Source organism: Aythya fuligula, chromosome 10 (genome assembly GCF_009819795.1).
Source record: "Aythya fuligula isolate bAytFul2 chromosome 10, bAytFul2.pri, whole genome shotgun sequence".
Lineage (NCBI taxonomy): Eukaryota > Metazoa > Chordata > Aves > Anseriformes > Anatidae > Aythya > Aythya fuligula.
Window position 1 is genome coordinate 2007501 of NC_045568.1, and position 19908 is coordinate 2027408.

General features: G+C 39.6%; 1 protein-coding gene across 1 annotated transcript in view; it reads right to left on the reverse strand.

Moving 5' to 3' along the window:
• The window catches only part of CACNA1D (calcium voltage-gated channel subunit alpha1 D), a 189868-nt gene extending 173624 nt beyond the window's left edge, over window positions 1-16244 (reverse strand). Inside the window, 3 exon segments of the mRNA XM_032194296.1 lie at window positions 11456-11561; window positions 14018-14336; window positions 16188-16244. Coding sequence (XP_032050187.1) covers window positions 11456-11561; window positions 14018-14336; window positions 16188-16230 — 468 coding nt within the window. The 5' untranslated portion in view covers window positions 16231-16244.
• Window positions 16245-19908: the final 3664 nt, after the last annotated feature.

A 19908-nucleotide genomic window follows, 5' to 3' on the forward strand; every position in this document is an offset into this window, starting at 1 on the left:
ACACACGTGCCCCTGGCCAAGAAAACTCAAGTGTCTTGATTCTACATGGCCTTCAATAATTTAGTGAAGAGCAAGCATCAGCACTATACCCTACAATTATGCAGGCTATGAGTATGCAGCCAATAATGAAGAAACACAAATTTTTAAGGTCATTGATACCTGATGAGGTTACTCATCAGTTCATATCCTTCCCAAAATTCTCTTCAGCTCACGGAAGAATAGATGAGCTTCCACTACTTGCCAAGATAAAAGTTACATTGTTATCATGAAGAAAAAAAAAAAAGTCACCAATGTGGAGCCCAGTCCAGCTGATATCTTCTTATATCTTCAGTTATATCTTCTGGCATGCACTTGGGTAAACTTTTCTTTTCCCTGACTTATAAACAAAATTTTAAAAAATAACAAAAAAATCTGCACTATGAAGATGCCAATTCTAAGTAATGAACTAAAAGTAACATTAATTCTTTATTACAGATGAAATCTTTGAGTAATAATGTTAAGTATCTTGTACTTCTGCAAAAGCAAATTCAGAGATATTTTATGGTTTCAGTAGTATTTCACAGTTGCATATCAAAGAGAAAGATAACATCACTATTTATCTTTTAATACAAAGTGCTGGAGTACAGAATTTCAACTAACATTCCCGAAAACAGAATCTTGCTATCCAGAAAGCATGCTGCTCCAGCTATTGCTACAGGAGGCTGACACAGTTCACCATTTCTCAACATCACCATCTTGACTTAAATATACCTACTTCATAGGCAGAATTCATATTTTCATACTTCCACAAAGCAGTGTAGCTACAAAATAATGCATCTTTTCTGATGTTTCGCTCTATTCCTTAGAAAATACATTTATATTGATAATGTTATATGAAGGCTATTGACACATCCTTGACAGTTGAAAAGATTATCACTTCTTAAACAATAAAAAATAGCTACAGGACAGAAGCCCTCAAGCGCAGAACTTTAAACCATCTCTTCAAATACTTCCAGCATCCTCAGCCCAGAAATCTATAACTAACTCAGTTGTAGTGTTTCATTTGCCTGAAGGTTATCTACTAAAACACCTGTATTTTGTTTCCTCTACACTTGTTCAAAGGCAAGAAAAAGACAATTCTAGTGTGTTTATGATTCACATTACTTAACCCTTCAATGGAAGTTTCTATTCACTGAACACATGCTAGCATCAAGGCCTCCAAATCACCTGTAAAGCTTCACCCTGTTTTCACTGGAAGTGAACAAAGCACATTCAAAGCAATCTAACATAGCCATATATTTGTTCAAAGAACAAATTCAGATCATTTATTAAAGCAAGGTGCAAGATTAAAATGCACTGTCTTTGTGCAGTTGCTCTTTAAGTTGGTTTTCTCCCCATTAGCCTTTGCAGTTGTTACTTCTCTTGATACCTTCTGAAACACCCTCATTCACAAACATGGAAAAGGGGACAAGAAACCCACTCAATAAGTGGGTTCAGATGACAAAAAAAATTAAAAAAATTTAAAAAATGTGTGCTTCAGATGACAATTTCTCTAATCCAAGTTTTAGCTGATGAGCTAACTTTCCTGAAAGTTTCCATTAAAAAAATGTCTTGAATCTTATTTCACCTACACCTTTTATCTGGCGTTAATTTCCAATCCTGCACTTAATGCCCTAGTAACTATTCAAAAAAAAGAAACTTGCTTCCTTTTAATTTGCTTGATCCTCAAGCAGAAGTCCTCACATGATTGCAGAATTTGCACTGCCCAATAAAGGGGTACATACAACCCCACCCAATACCTCAGCTCTAGCACTCACTGAATGAAAATGAATACTTAGGTCCCGGGTTTGAGCTTCCATACAAATATTTAAAATAATTATTTGGGCACAATAGGTATCTAATATTTAGATCAACAGCAATATTTCTGCAAGTGTTTCTAAAAATAGATTTGCCATCTGCATGTCACATGACCATGCTAAAAACACCTCCTGTGGCACCATCCCACCGGCTGGATAGTTCATACAACCATGTTTGTGAATACTCCATATATCATGCTTTCTTCTGCTCTGTGCAGTTCCTGCTGAGTGGGATACTGCCTGGGTTCATTCACAGATCACCTGTTCAAGGAAGTCACCGAACTTCCCACCAAACCCTGAGGGGTGCTTGTGTTACTAATATACCAAACAGGAGACTAACATTAGCGTTTTTAGATACACACAAAACACATGGAAGCTTGCTGTATCCTCTGAGACATCTAACATTAACTCCCCCGAATTTCCTTTCCTACTGCTATTTACCTAAATGTCACTGCTTTTGCTGTATCACTATGGGAACAGCGGCGGTTCCTTCTGTTCCTGTATTGCCACTACCAATCACTTTCTCTTCACCAAAATTCACTGCCAAAATTTCTACGTTCAACCTTGAAATATAGCCTCTGACAACAAAATTAATGCCGAGTTTCTCATGTTCACCACTGTTAGCTAAGTAATCTCCAATTAAAGAAAAAGTAACAAACTGTTTTAAGAGAACACCTCAGACCACATTCTAGCGATTATACAAACCCTGTCACCATATCTGAACATTTTATAGCCTCAATCTTACTCTTTCTTTTGATGCCCTTTTATAGCAGAAAAAGGTTTATAGGTAGAAAAGTAAAATACTAACAACATAAATAGCCCGTCAAAGAACACACAAGAAGTTGGGAGCAAGCTCCAAAAAAAGTGTTCACTGCTGAATTTTTTGGCTACTGCCTTACCCCCCTTTTTTCTTGCCCTCTCCATTATGGCTCCAAACTATCATCTTTCCTCAACCAGCATAGTTTTAGGGCTTAAAGAGGTATACACATATAGCATATTACTGCAAGAGGTTTTTTGTGTTTGTTTTGTTTTGTTTTGTTGGGGGGGGGGGGGGGGTCTTTTCTTTTTTAACAGGAAGATCTTGTGAGATCAGCCTTTGCTACATCACAGTTTGTGATCCACATATTTTTCACCCTTAATAACATTCTCATAGCCATACAGTGCTTAAGGAAACTGGATGTGAGAAGCAGCTAGCAGTATTTTACTACTAGAGACGACAAAGTCCTCAAATACCTCACAAGTGCTGACAGACAAGGTCGGTGTGTGCTCAGTCTACCTGTGTTCAATCTGCATTAACTGTAGGAGTGTTAAGCTCGCAAAGCCTCCAGTGAGTTTCAGTCTTCTTATTGTATTAAGCATACAGATGGCAGGCATGTCTGGTCTTAAGACGGGCTTACACCAACACATCCAAGACAACACAAACAAAATAGAATGGGCAACCAGTAAAATAGCATGGCCTCTGCAGAAACTACATTTTAGGGCATTTCTTTTAAGTTTGTTACTGTTTCATTATCATTAAGACAATATCTGAAAAATTTCAAGTACAATTCAACTCAGTACCAGAACATACAGGAGCTTTCTGTTCTGTATTGCACTTCAAGAGTGATGGAAGCTGAGGTAGTTCTAAAGTCAGAAGACAAAACTTGCTCTGTTGGGCTAAATCAGGCCAGTCACACACACTTCTTATCTTGAAGTATTCATCTTTGCTCTAGCAGTAGATCAGAATACAAACTGTAGTAAGCATAATTTAATAACTATATCTGGAAGTCTCTAGTAAGTTAAATATTGTATTTCAATACTGATTTTTCCATTTATTTTTTCTTCGGTCAGTGGCATCAAGAGATAGCATCCTCATCTTAAAGACCAGAACAAGATAGAAATAATTTTGTAGGTTTTTTTTTTTTTTTTTCCTCTCAGCTTTTTCCTTTGCTATACCAAAGAAAGAAATTATTGAAGAGAAGCTACCTGAATTTGCAACTGTTGGGTCTTCTTGGGATGAAGCTAAGCATACAGCTATTTCAATACCAAATTAGGAGGAATAACTTACTTTTGCCACACTCCATCTGTATGTGTTTTAAAGGGCTCTGGATGGAGGGAAAAAAAAAAAAAAAAAAAAAGGAATGGGACCCTAATAAATCCATGCAGAAAACTGCACTAGCAAAACTCTGATAAACATAATAGAGCTTCGGGGTGTTCGCCACTCAGTTCCTAGGAAGGACTGCATTTTTCTGATTAGCTGAGTGGCATAAGATGCAATGTTGCTGGAGGCTGCTACACCACTGGAAAGCAACTGTAGTCACTGTCAGCCAATACAGACAAGTGTAACGATTAACGATTTATATTCTTATATTGGAAACAGCTTTCTTGTCATTATGCCATACAAATTTACAAATTCAACTGACTCTGTGCACTTTTGCATCACTTGGTCTTCTGCAAAAATTCACTGAAACCCGAAAGGATATCTCAGTACAATATACTTAAATGGGTAATACTTAGCTTTGCATCACGTGAGAAAGGCATATCTAAAACAATTGGTCAAATGACTTTGTGAGCTGAACTGCTGTCCTCAATTAAGATATAAAATGTTAGTCCCTTACAAAATACGCAATAACTATAGAAAGAATCAATTCTGGTCTTCTGCAAGCTCCTTGTCTAGCATCATCCTATCCACTATACTGTCCAACACTGTATTATACGTTGTTTACCACATTAACAAATATCAAGGTTCAGATCTTTGATGATGATGTTATTATAACATAAGCCTTCAAAATTGCAAGCAGCTCTCTACCCACATGAATAGAGACCACACTGACAACAGGCAACAGTAACTGAGGAGTTAAACACTGCTTGAATTTTTAGTCATGCAAAAGTAAAAATTTATATATTTATATATTTTTAATATTTTTTTAATATTATCAAATACCTTTTAATAGTAACTAAGAAAAAAAAATACTATTTCAGGACTCTGTAAGTATATCCATGCAAACAAGTCAGTCTGCTCAATCTGCTCATCATTTCAGTTTTGTATTATCAACCACTATCTTACACTCCCTACTAACCTTGAATATGTAAATGATGCATCCTGTCCAGCTGTGTTGATTTCATTGAAAACATAATTTTCATAGTTAAGTTTTGAACATAAATCTCACTTCTTTATTTAAAGCTTAGCTTTAAATGCTAAAAGCAAGCACCAAGATTTCTGAGAAGAATCGCACTGTTTAATCAAGGCGTTCTTCAGGAATGGAAGTCTAAAAAAAAAATAAGAAACAACATCAACATCAAGTTGCTAAATCAGCACTACCAAGTGAATTTTATACCAGCAATTACTAAGGGCATCCTCTCAATCTTCATTGAAAGGCAGGGGTGAGGGAGGGTATTTTAATTGTAATCCATTAAATGTAGATTTTATTGCAGAGTATTGCACAGTAACCAAAAAAAAAAAAAAGACTAGCACTGAAAAGCAAATCCATCCTAAGTAATATTCTCCCACTATCTCAGTAAATTCACTTAACCTTTCTTTATGTCCCTGTCCTTTTAGATGGTCCACCAGAAGTGAAAGGTTTTGGTGCCTGACAGCAGGATAAGCAAATATGAACTCATGCAAAATGAATGATAAAACAAATCACATATTCAATTAACCAACCCAGAAAATAGTTTGTAATTAAACCTCACCAGATTAGAAAATACATTATAGTTTATCTTAACTAAGATGCATGTGTCTTTTGAAGCAACCAGGGACTGGCTTTTCAAAGCCACTCAGAACTTCTCCATTTCTGCTGAAATGAAGCAAGCAAACAGGTCGTGACCAATGCTTCTAAAAGCCATGGAACCAAACTCTGTCAGATTTCAAGACAGACAGAGACACACACACACACACACACACACACACACACACACAAAAAAAAAAAAAAAAAAAAAAAAAAACACAAAAACAGGTCTCAGCACATAACATGATTCTGTTAAGTTTAGAACTCTGGAGTTTTTAAAACAGCTTCTGTAAAGCAAATCTAAATAATATTTTGACTATCTACTTTTGGCATGGCACTGATACCTAGCAACATGTAAAGGTTCTCTACATGTTCATTCACTGAGTACTTTCCAGAATCATAATTTTCAGGGTTTCCTTTACTGTAAAAACTATTGTCAATGAATAAAACTATGGATTATAATTGTGTTAAATTCACATACTAGTAATTGTAGTAAATTAGTTTACTGTCTATTTAAACCATCTTAATTACTGTTTTTATAACCTCGGTGTGTTTGTATTTTTTTCAGAGCATTTAAAAGTCATCTTGTATTCTCACTATTCCAGTAGTTTGCATAAGTACAAACTTCTCCCATTCATCTTATATGTTTACTTTTAAACTTTAATGACAACAATATTAGTGTCAGACCTAACTACTTCCCCACCAACAGTTCAACTGTTACAGTATATAATAAGACTAGCTGGTAGATTTGGAAGGACGCACATTTATATTTATTAGGACCAGACACTTGAAAGTTTTGCAGGCACACCTTTATCATGCATGGGGTAAGGGCAAAGGGAAAGGCAATAAAACCTCACAGCTCTTCCCAGAACAATTAAACTAACAAAACCATCATCTACCAGTGCGGTACTATTCTGTCTGGGAGACTGACTTTAGGCTATAATAGAAAAAGAACTTTCTGGTATATGCTCATCTCCCTAGGCATTTTGCCAGTAAAGCACTACCAGCAAATCTTTTTAAGAAGACAAGCCCTTAGCAGGAATTCCCCACAGGAACAAGCTTGCAACTTTGAACATGGAAAAAAAAAAAAAACAAACACTTTATTTCAAATGGGAATGATTAAGTACATCTTTTGGGGGACCTTCTGGTTTGGATAATTTGATGGTTATCTCCTGTATTTAAAAATATATATATATATATATATATATATATATATAATTTTTTTTCCAATGTCTTTAACTAAAACCTTTAAAACTAAATTGTGGAGCTCCTTTTCCTACCCTTGCAAACTGAATAGACTTTTTTTTTAATCTGTGTTGAAGTAGCCAGATCCTCAGCTGTATCGGGGCTTGCAAAAATTGCAAAAATAAAAGGGTAGCAGAGACTAGTCTGTTATTGACAAACTGCTACAGACCCAGGTGACCCTTCTACCAGCTGGAAATTGCCAGTCATCTTGCTCACATCCTTCTTCCAGAAATGTCCCTTTTCCTGAGCCAGAGAATGAAGTAAAAGCTTTCTTCATTTACCATTAAAAATGGACTTGACATATAGCAACTCTTTACCAAGAATGAGGAAGACCTCACTGTTGGATGCTACTAGCACAGTGCAGAGCCTAAGAAGTGACTGCAGGACAAAGTGGGTGCAAAATTCTACCAATGTAGAATTTTTCATTTTACTTTGCAGGGATGTCCATTACAAAGCAAAAGAAAAGTTCAAAAAACTAGGATCTGCACTGATAACAAGTCAAAATAATCCATAACTATTTATTAATGCGTACTATCGGAAGCTTGGGCTGGCAGTAATAGAAGAAAATTGAAATGTGAAGATAGGGCTGAGTGGAGCATTTTTAAATGATCCCCTTGCCAAAGCGTCATCCAGTAAGGAATTATTGCAGCTGTACAAAGGTTACTTGCCAATGTGCAGTCTCAGCTAAAAACACAACAGCTTTATTACTTATTTTGAGCAAAATAAGTCAGGCTGCTACAACAGTTACTTCGAGTTGTTTTTTTAAATGAGATACCAGCGTAATCGAGGTACAGAAAAAGAGACCCAAGCCCCAAAGCTCCCTCAGCTGAAAAACACAGCAAATAAATACAAGTAGAAATCTTTCTAAAATACATCACAGAATATTTGTTAATTAAACAATTTATTATTTACTGTGTGTTTAAAACCAACGACATTCTACACAAATATTGTCAGATAAACTACAAGTAGAGGATAACTAGGTGCAAGGTAGAATCCCAAAACCTTGTCAATGGATGGATTAGTCAGTCATGTGGCCTGAGGACTGAATGAGTCATGGGGTTGCTAATGAGATAAGGATAGGAAGCCTGACACCTTATGTCAGGAGTTCACTGGTTCTTCTCAGAGCACTCTCCTGCTGTGACCTAGATTGAAGGCACAAGTAACAGTGCAGGGACAACACAGGCTTTCCTGTTGGAGGTCACTGAAAGATTCACCTAAATCTACTTACAGGGGAAATGTTTGCCTGAAAGACAGAATACAAACAGTAGCTTTCCATAGCAGGGTCCCCCCACTAAGGCTCTCCTGGTCCCAGCTGCCTTGAAAAGTTTGGAGAAAGAAAAGGAGGTGTTGTGGGCCATCAGCTCACCAGCCCTGTAAGCACAGGCTGGGGAGACCTTTTAATGCAGAACTTCACCTTTCAAGAGAGTTCCCCACTGACAACCATAATCAGAAACAAGGCTGAAGAACCTGTTATCAGGGGCATAGAGTCTTCAGTTCTCGTTAGGGTCCCTCATGGGGACCTCACAGACTCCCGTTAGCCCCTTGTGTATGTGACTTCGCACTTGCCAATTTGCTGCAATATATGCAAGTCCCTCAAAATGGGAGCCTTGAATCTCTTCAAGTAGAACAGTCTCACCAGTGAAAACTCTTGGAGTCTAGACACAAGAGATGCAAACAACTCAAACTTCAGTGCTCTATTTTTCATAGACTCAGCATGGACGCCTTATTGTTCACACTTCAAAAAAAATAATAATAACCAAAGATGTCTCAATGTCTTGATCACAGGAGAAATCCCTACCTGTGCTGTGCCAGTCTGCCTGCATACTGCAGAGTAAAATATGGTGCTAATCTAACCCATGGGTTAGATTGCCTCCTACCCAAGTAAGTAGGAGGCAAAGCACAAGACAGTCTGAGAGAACAGAACATGGTACAGCAGGATGATACAAGAAAAAAATGAGGTAGGAGAGTGAGATAGAGCAAAGCATGCTGCAGAAGAGGCCAAGTGGAAGAGTAAAGACAGAAGGAAGACAGAGGGCAGAGACAAAAGATAATGAGAAACAGAAATAAGCAGGAAGTTGAAGACAAAAGACATGAAAATAAATAAAACAGATGAGGGGAAAAAAAAAAAAAAAAAAAAAAAAAAAAGCAGAAAAGGCAGAAATAGAAGAAATATACAGGAAATTCATCCTGACAGAAACAGCTTCTTATCAAGTGCAGACAAGAGACACTGCCAAAAGAAGAGCTGAATCAAACATGAAAAGTTCAGATCACCTGAAACTTCAAGGCAGATCAAAAAAAACTACATCTAACTCCGAATGAAATAGTGGGCTTATGAGGATTCAGCCCAGAGTATACTGGCCCTATCCTCCTGCTGCAGCAAAAGAAAAACTTTCCCGGATCAATAATAGTTTCTCCAAACTACTTGCAGAAGAACTGTACCAACTTGTGAAAATGTCAATTGGTCAGTGCTTACTCACTTAAGTAGAATAAGGGACCAAGCTTAATAACTCTTGGAAGCTCATTAGTCTGTATAGTACTCTGTGCACAACAGACCATAATGACAGAACTGCTCCATTCAAGGAATAGAAGATCTCTTTCTCCTGCCTCTCCCAGAACACAGAAGAAACACATCAAAGTGTTTCTGACTGCTTTCTGGATACATTTTCCCACAGAACACAGAACTGTCACACCAGTAAGTGGCCAAGCACAGTCCATTCAGAATATAACTCCACATTTCTGATCCACACACATCAGGAAACATGCTCAAACTGGTTCCCAATTAAGCTTGAAGATTTCTAAGTTATCTTATACGATAGTGCTTCACATCATACTTGAATCCAAAGTACCGGCTTAACATAGGAAGTTGGGCTACACTAGTTGAGAAAAATGTCAGCAAAATACCTGAGAAAGATACAAGGACACAGATCAATGGTTAGTGCATTTCATGATGTATAACCCTAGTCATAAGGAAAGACAACACTGCTTCTGCCAGAGTAATTTATTACATCAGGTAGACAGGATGTGTCAGTACATTCCCTTTTCTGGCTCAAGTCTGCCCCAGCACATGGCAGTACTTGAGCAAGCCTAGTGGAATTACTCAAAATTAACAAAAGGCAAATTTAAATGGCCAAATTCTAAACCATATGTACACTTAGAGGTCTTCAAGACCTCTTTTCCTAAAATAGATAGGGAACTCTTATTAAAAAATAAAATAACAATAAAAATAACAAAAAAATAAAAAGGTAACGTATTTTTGCTTAGACCAACCTGTTCACATTAGTTAAAATAACATCAGGGACAAAAACGTACATTGCTTTCTAAATGCTAACACATTGCAGAATTAGGTCAGATACCAGCCTAACAAAACTAATGCTAAAAACATTTATTTCAAAATGATTAGCCTCTAACACAAGTAATTATATTACCTTTTTCATGTAATGCTTTTTGAAAGTTGTTATTACCAAATCTCTTGTTGGATTGGCAGTTATTGAGATCTGTGCCCTCAATTTCTCACAGAGGGGAGAAAATGAAGAGAGATAAGACTGTTGGCTGGCTAGATACACAGCTGCATAAATAATTCTTTACATTGACCTGAATTATTCTGCCTTTCGCTAGCATATTTTTTTTGTCATCCATAGATGCTTAATCTTGATGAACAAAAATATATTAAACAGATCATATGAATCGAATGTGGTTGGTTCCCCCCTTCCCACCCCTCCACCCCCCCCGAAAGTAATTAATCTTACACACCACACAATGCACAAACATCTCTAAAAATAGAAAGCCTAGTATCAGCCTAAATTTTCCATCCAAAGTAGTCCAAAATTACCTACTTACTGATCTGGCATCCAATTTTTGTTCTGAAGACACCCTCCCAACCACCGCTCAAAAAAAGTAAGTCCCATAGACTTTGAAAACTCAAAGGTTTGCTGAGGTCTAATTACTATTTCAAAATATCTTTTAATGTAAACGATGGAACTACTCTAACGTAAATTCAAATCACCTTTAAGAGTGATAGCCTCCCAAAGTATTAATAAAATAGCAACTAAAAGGAAAATATTTTACATAATATTTTCAAGTACAACACAGGTATACTATTTTTAATGGAAGAAATACAGCTCTACAAAGTACAGCAATATCATCCTCTTTAAAAAACACTTAGAAGTAACTGCTTTTAAAATTCACATTGCTATTCTTACAAGTTCAAAATGTATTGCTGCAAAGTTTCCCACCATTCTCTTCTCATCTAATAATATATACAGCTAAATAACACCATTAAAAATTGAAAATAGATTAGATAAGCATACTAGGAAAGACAGTAAAACTTCAGAAGGACTGAAAAAGGCATGTCTAAAACAACAGAAATTTAAATCAAGGTTTTTAATACCATACCTCTATACACGCACAGTATAACATTAATTTACATTCTCTTCCAAATAATTTTACTGCTGAAAAATATCTGGTTTTAAACATATGACATAAGGGAACACATTAAAAATAAAAATAAAACAATTCCACATTCTGGATATATTTTATTCCAAAGTATCACTGCATACCAGTTTTTTGACTGAAATTGTTACACTTAATACGGTCTCAAACACTAGCAACTAATCTTGACCATCAAGATAAAAGAACATCATTATAAAATAAAAATACAAGAGTACTTACCAAATTATGATTAGTTGAATTAGAATCATCTTCTGGGAATGGGATGTAAACAGCTAAGGCCACACAATTGGCAAAAATAGACAGTAGTATAAATATGTCAAATGGTCTGGAAAATCCTGTTAAGGAATCCATGAATTCTAAGTGCCTACTAACTTTCAAGCCTAGCTCTTTTTTCAGTTCTAACACTCAAACAGGTCTTAGGTCTCAGGCAATCTTTTGACTGATAACTGTGACAAACACTCAATCACCTCCAACTATATCACTACACCAAATTATTTTCCATCACACTGATGTTTCAATGTGCTGCTCTTTTCTGCAAAGGGGAGAAGACTTACTGTTGCTGCCACAGAGCGCTTTTTATGAAGTTCTACAGATTAATTTAATTACATACTCTTAAATCAATATGCAGGTTAACATGCTAGATAAGGAATATTTATGGAGCTATTTTGTCTTCATATGCTAACATTAAGTCTCATTAACTAACAGAAATGTGTTTATCCAAAGGAAGAAAATCATTTGGTATCTAGTTCATAGTAAGATGAGAATGATTCCCAACAAATCACAACTGTTCTCCTGTAGAGAGCTGGAATGTTGTGTAATGCACACAGAAAACTCTGAGCCCCTTTCATGTCTTGGACAGCTGAACACCTGAACAGTTTTGCTTTGGCCAGAACCAATGAAAGTTTAGGCGAGTAGACTGGCTAAGAGAATGTCATTGCTGGCTTGGCAGCCATACATACTGGGAGGCTTTAGGCTTTCACATGGGATGGCAGGAACTACAGCTACACTTTTAACAACATGTCTAGATGAATACAGTTGAAATCTGGAGATATTTTTCCTCCAGGAAAAGAAAGGTATTTCTTAAAATTCAGCCTTATGAAGTTTATTCTCCAGCTTATCATCAATTTGCCTTTCACTGAATAATATTTAATTATCTTCTTCTAATTAAAAATATGGGGGTACTCAGATAAAACTACTTTTGGAAGTTTGTAAACAAAGTATTTGGGACTTGACTTTTTCCCCCCCCATTTCAGTGCACAGCTTCCTCATATATGTCCATAAAATTTCCATAAAAGATTGAGCAAAGAGCACTGCATATAATTTTGTTTCCTCAAAAACAATTTTTTCAATTTAGAATAGACTTTTTACGATGAAAAAAACTATTAAGCTCATATGCCCTTTAAGATCTTGTAAATTTCGTTTGTTGACATCTCAGTTTGTAAACTCAAGGTCTGAGTTTACCTTCACAAAAGCCCATCAACATCAACAGTCATTACAAAATAAAGTTAGAATACACATCTCAACAAGCAGTGTTCTCCAGACTGAAATGGACAATATCAGTGCAAGACTGACAAGCTTGTTTTATGATACAGTGCTAGCAGGACAAATTCTGCCCCGAGTTATTCCACTCTAGACCCATAGTAATTTCATTTCACTGACCTTAGCCAAGGAGATGCCAATTTACTGAAATTAGTTGGACTTCTACCAGTGTAAATGAAAGTGGAATCTGTTTCATTATCTTTAATTAAGTTCAAAGAATTGGGAAAAAAAAAAAAAGCCCTATAAATGAGAAATATTTCCTACTGAAAGCGGTTGGGTGTGCTGCTTAAAATAACAAAATGAATTTTACTTTGTTAGTCTACTCTCGTAAATAGCTCTCTCCTGCTACAGGGATATTGCCACAACTAACAGGCATGTGTTTTTATCCTTGTACTTCAACAAAGCTTCATTCTCTATTTCAAACTTTTTCTTGAGAATTAAAAAATATACCAAATCTACATGCTCTTTGTTCTTCCAAGGAAATCCACATTCTTCCAAATCAGAACCACTGACCTGAAGATAAAGCAATTCTTCCAAGCACTCAAATCATGAACACATGCCAGTATACCTGATCCTGAATCTACAGCTGGATGAGCTTCCAAATGTTTGGTGGCAGACATACATGTATGTTGTAAATGTTCAGTCATTCATATGTAATTACAGTGAATCTGTATTTTAGCTAAAAGCCTTCCTTGCATTTAGCAATTGGAAAACATCATTTTGAAATAACTTCTACATTCATTCTACATCTACATACATTGGCCCTAACACCTCATCACTATATAGAAGATACAGGTTTGACATCTTAGGTCAAAGGTCATCTCCCAATTAAAACCACTAGATGTATTCCTGTCTATTCAGCCTTATTTGGAAGAGCAATGAATTCAATATTGAGATTTGATGGAACATAACATAAGCTTGCAAATGCCAAAAGTTAAGTTCAGAATGTGTTCCCCTCTCCCCCTAAGAAAAAACGAACCACTATGAACTCTTCCCTGTCTTTGAAGTACTTACTTTAATGAAACAATACTCTACATCATTATGACACGGATTAAGAGGCTATCATTAACAGCAATTTACACAAAATTAACTACCATTAACGTTAATGAGTGTTACCCGCACAGAGTTAAGTGAACTAACTGTCACTAGCTGTGACACTATCAGACATGGCAATACAATTCCTCTGATCTATCTGGAAAACTCAAGGAACAGATGGTAAAATGAAACTGCATCAAAGGATACTTCCATTCTACTAGACTAATGCAGGCTCTTCGTATTGGATTGTTGAGGGATAAACAGAAAAGGGCACGGGGTGGCCGACTATTAGACGTATTACCCTGTTTTTTGCTCTTGGCATATTGCTGACGTTTTCTTTGGGACAGAGATCCTACAGGCTGGGTTGTGGTGGTACTCATATTTTGGGCAGCCTTTGCTTGTCTAGCAGCATCAATTGCAGCTTGCCAAGACAGAACAGTTTGCTTGGATGGTGCTGAACTGTTTGACTGAGTAGTTGGTCCGTCACCAGGGAGAGGAATTCTGGTGCTACTTGCATAGTTCGCCTCTGTGAGAGAAACGGAAAAAAAAAAAGTACTTGTTTATAACTTTTTATGCTAGAATGTGTCACAGTGTTTTTGATTAAAAGATTATTTTAAGACCTCTTGCTGGTGTGATGCTTATATTATGTATACTATAGAGCATAAGTATATGCACATGTGTATGTATGTATGCGTACATACATACATGATTGAATATACAGGTATGAGTGTATATATGTGATTCAACAGTAGCCAAAAGGTCTCAGGAACCAGCATTTATTTCAAGTTTAACCTAAGTGTCAAGGCAAGTGCTACACCAACACTTGACATTTTAATTCTTCCTTTTTTTTTTCCTTCACAAACTGGATGGCAGCTCTTCTGTCAGCACGATAATGCAGTAAAACACACCTCCTCCTAATGACCGATTGGGCTGTGGTGCCTCAGCATTTACTATTTCCTCACCTCATCCTGATCGAAGGAGTAGTCATTTAAAATCCTTGCACATTTTTCAATCGAGAACAACCAAGTGTACACCTCTTCCCCCAAAACATAAAACCCCAGAAGTCCTGTAAGCAAGTTAAATTTCGCACTGTTCTGTATTCTCAAAGAAAAATGCCTCCCACACAGGAAAACATAATATTGTCTGGTGGTAAATAGGTTCATAAAGCTCTGCTATCTTGCACGCCAGAAATTACACCCGTCAAACTACTGTAAAGGAATTTTATTTTATTTCTGCTTTTTCACAAGGTGTCACAAAATAAATCGCACCTTCCAAATAATATTTTAAGGCCTTTTTTTATCCCGGATGACAGCAAAGCAGGCAAAACAACACCTCCTCGCACAGCTCTTTCCTCGCAAGCTCCCTGACTAGAGCAGCAGAGCCTCCTCCTACATGCACCTGTAGGAAGGAGACGCTCCTAAGTCAAACCCAAAACTTGAAGATGCCTGGGTGGGGAAAAAATGGAAGAACGGCACAGCATCCGCGCAGGGAACCGGGGCTGACGGGCGGAACGGCAGCGACACGCATCCAGCTACCCGGGCAGGAGGGGAAAACACCTCCCCAGCGACCGCCGCTCGCCGAGCAGCGGAGCCTCGGGGCTCGCCAGCCCAGCCCTCCGGTCACCTCCCGCCGCCTCCCCGGCGGGGGCAGCGCAGACCGGGGCTGCCTCAGCCCCTCACACGCCGCCGGTCCCAGGCTCGGCCTCGGCCTCGGCCTCGGCCGCTGCCTGCGCGAGGGGCGGCCGCGGGGGGCGCGCTAAGATGGCTCCCGGCCGGAGCTCAGCCGGCGGCAGCGGGGCAGAGCTGCCCGCCCGCACCTGGGGCTGCCCGAAGGCAGCGCGGCTCCTCGGGGGCGGCGGTGTCCATCGCGGCGTTTTTCACTGGAGTCCTTTTCTTTTCTTTTTTTTTTTTTTTTTTTTTTTTAAAAAAAAAAAAAAAAAAAAAAAAAAGCGCAACGGCACAGACATCTCCCCCCGCCTGCCTCCCGGGATGCTACGAAACGTGGCTCGGCGCAAACAACTCCCCGATCCGCGCAGCCATCCCTCGGGTTCTTTCGTGTCCCGCTGCATCCTTGCCACCTCCACATTACTACCCCGGGGTAGTAAATTAAACCTTACACCCAGCTGCGGGGGATGTGCCGGAGCCCCCAACAGCCGCATCCCCCCCAGCCCCGACGGCACCCCGATCCCTCCCGTCTTCGCCCCCTGCCCCCTCCCCCCCGTCTCCCGGTCCTCTCCCCACCCCAAACCTGCCCCATCCTCACCCCTCCTCTCCCTCCCTAATCCCCGTCTCCCAAATCCCTCACAAATCCTCCCCCGCTGCCCCCCCCTCCCCTCAGCCCCGGGCATTCTGCTGCCGCTGCCCTTGCTGGCTCTTACCTTCTGGGTGCTGCTCCGGCGGCTGCTGCTGGTGGTGGTGCATTATTCTCACTTTCTCCAGCGTATGAGAGGAAAAAGAAAGAAAAAAAAAAAAAAAAAAAAAAAAAGGGCCGAGACGCCCCCCACCCACCCCGAGCCAGGTGTGCGCTGCCCCTGCGGTCCCGCTACCCGACCCCCATGGTAGTGACTAGCGACGCGCGAGGGGCTTTTCCTCCTCCTGCTGCTGCTGCCGCCGCTGCTTTGCCGCTGCCAAATCCCTCCGAGTTTGGGCCAACATGACACTCACATCCGGGTGACACGGGATCTCTCCATCCCTAGCAACCCCGCTGCTGCCGCCGCCAGCTCCTCAGTCCCCCTCCTGCCGCTGCCGCCCGCTCCCCGGTCCCCCTCCTCCCGGTGCCGCTCCTCCTCAGCGCCCTCCCGCCGCCGCCACGCCGTTAACTCCCTCGCTGCTGCCGCTGCCGCCACCTGCTGCTCCCTGGGCCGGGCCGGGCCGGGCGGGGGCGCGGAGCTGCTCCTTAATCTCCCGGAGCTCCGGCAGGGCGAACGGAGCCGCCGCCGCCGCCTCGAGCCGGCCGCGATCCCGCCTCGCCTGCTCCCCGCCCCTCAGCCCTACCTCAGGTGCCGCGGCCCCTCAGGAGCCCCGGCGCCATCTCGGCCCCCGGCCGGGCGGCAGGTGCCGGGGGAGCCTCCCGGGACGGCCCAGCACAGCGGTGTCGCCCCCTCCGTGTCCCCGCACCGCCCCTCAGCTCCGCTCGGGCTGGTCAACCTGTTGAAGCGTCTCCCAGCCGACCCCGACCTTTTCAGATCGTTACCTGGATACTTCCAACAAATCTTTTTGAAAATATTTCGTTTTCGGCGTCAGCTTTCACTACAAAAAGCCGAAGCCTGTGATTTCGTTTTTGTTTTATTGGTCTCGAAGCGCAGAAGCCCTGCGTGCCGGTGCGCAGGACTGGAGCAGCCGGAGGTGTGGTAGGAAGGAGAGAAGTCGTGCCAACGGCGGCAGCTGCCCTCAGTTACTGAAGGAAGGGACTGCAGCCACTGGGAAAAGTAATTAACGAAACAACTAAGAACTATACACACTCAAAACTAAATTAATACTGGAAAGCTAAACTTGTACTTCTCTGCAATAAATTCTTTCTGATTTGTCAAGTGTATTTCAATTTATTTTTTTTTTCCAAGCCATCATCACAGTGGCTTTGAACCTTTGGCAAATGGGTTTTCTGTTAAGAAAACATTTCAGCAAAACGAGCACTAGCCCTTTTTCTTCTACTGCTTTATCTATGTCCCTATCCTCTCTTCTAGATATCCTTCATCCACAATTAGTTTCATCTAATTAAGAAACAACAACTACACACCAGCATTAGAAGAAGAGCAATAAAACCTTGGCATTGCAGGCATCCTCCAGTTTTATAAGAAGTTCTGCTTGGTGGAGTCTATCCCACTTGGTGTTATCTTTGTGAGTTAAAATTTAAAAAAAAAAAAAATACTAAAATTTATTCAGGAGTACCCACAGACAAGTCCTCCAACAAGAAGAAATCTTCCACCTCCCTGCCACTTCTCAGCCTCTGTCCGAGGACTTCCCTTTTTCTGACCTTCTGATCTGACTCATCAGCCAACCTGCTGCTCAGAAGGTTGGTTTAGCCAGGAAGGTACCACTGCCAGTTGAGAGGCTCCTATCATTAGAGCACGTGTTTCCTGATGAAAACTTAGCAGTCTGTGTACCTGGGTTACTGCCTTAACGATCCGTAAAAGTCAGGGCAATGTTTGGTCTTGACAGTCAGGTATTTAGGTGGCAAAGATGCTTGGTGAATCTTCAAAAGTACCTAACTGAAGGCTGAAGCACTGGAAGCAGGCACCTAAATCACTTACAGGAAGTGAGGTGCCCAACCTGCTTAGTTGCTTAGTACTTTTATAAGTATAGATTCAGGTATCTCACTCTTTTTTTTTTTTTTTTTTTTTGAATAAGGCTTATGAAGCTCAGCACTGAGATGCTATTAACAAATTCATAACTAATAAGGCCTGGATCTAACATAAGCAAAAAACATCCTAAAGAAAAAGGCTGTTTCCCTTGCAGAAGTCCATGAAACTCCTGGATTTTGGCCTTGCCAGTGCTGCTTTTCTAATCCCCAGTCCTTGTGATGGTGCATAGCACTATGTAGTGGAAGCTGCCAAATACTCCCCAAAAATAAACTTTGTGAGCCTTCCAGTGAAATGAAGAAACACTGTTTCCTAGTTGGTCCAAAACCATATGCATGTATTTCTGCTTATTTCAAAGCTATCTGGCTTTTTTTTTTTTTTCAAATCAAATTATCAACTATATTTCCAAAATCAAAATTACAGTTTAAAAAAAGAAATGCAAGTCCTTTCAGAGAGTTTCAAGAAAGTATTCAAGAATACTGATACTGTTTAGTCACAAAAGTGCTAATTACTGAAGCCATTAATTATCTAAACAGCTCTTTGCCCTCTTCTACAAACTAGTGTCTAATTACTTCACTAACATTGCTTCACTTTTATGTCACTTAGATATTAGTTACTCATTCCTGAATGAAACTGCTGGCTTTATGTTCATGCTTTAGAATGTGTACCAGCTACCATAATAAGTGATGAGATTTTGAATGAAAACAACCCATATTCAGAGAAAAAATAAGGATGAATGTCCTCATCTGTCATACGCTCAGCGCTATGCCATTGTCAGTGTATTTTCTTTATATGTTAAGGAACAGGATGGGAAATTAATATGGTCACTATTACCATTTATTTGTTGCAGAGTTGCCACTCACTTATTATCATTTTCCTCTTGGTAACATTCATTGCTTTTCAGGGACTTGTTCTCTGTAACAGAAACAGGTAACCAAAGAAGCATCCTCTTAAGCACATCTTAGAAGCACAACGAAGCCCATAAAGAATTCAAGAGCGATGTGTTCAAGGCTAAACCCACTTAAGCAAAACCTCGGCCACCTATGAACTTGTGGAGCAGTGTGCCTCAAAACTGCACAGCCGTTCATTGCATGAAGAAGGAACAGGTCCTATTGTAATACAGCCGCAAGTGTGGGAGGCAGTCATGTAACAAATACATAATTTTATAAAATGTGAAGCAACAGAACTAGCCTAGTCCATTAACAAGCAGGCAATTCTCACTCGTGTGTTAATCCATTACCCTATTAGTTCAGTTGAAGTTATTAGTATACAAACATACACTAACCTATCACTACCCTTACACACAGAAAGAATATTTTAATGAAATATGGCCATGCTGAGAGCAAGGACTTGCAGAATTCATTCTCTTCCACCTTATGTGTTTCTGTCTAACTTTGCATACACTTTCATATGCATTCACTTTTTCTTTTTGCCTGAAGACATCTATTTTCATTCTTCTCGCCTGAAGGATGATAGAGCTAGTTTGAGTTTGAAGATGTTTTTCACATTTTTATCTAAAAATGATCATAATGAAACTTAAGGATGTCCTTATATTGCCTGTCAGATCAGTGAATATCATCTTTCTGATGTCAGTACAAGTAACAAGTAAGAGCTAAAGCACTTAAAATAGCACTTTGTTATTATGAGTGTAGTTTATGTGGAAAACTATAGAAAGCACATGCTTCTAAAAGCCTACTAACTGAGATCTCAAAAATAGACAAAAATGTGCATGTAAGGATTTTAAAATATAAGAATCCACTACAGAATAAAGATGATGAGAAGGAGTAACTATCCATTTTAT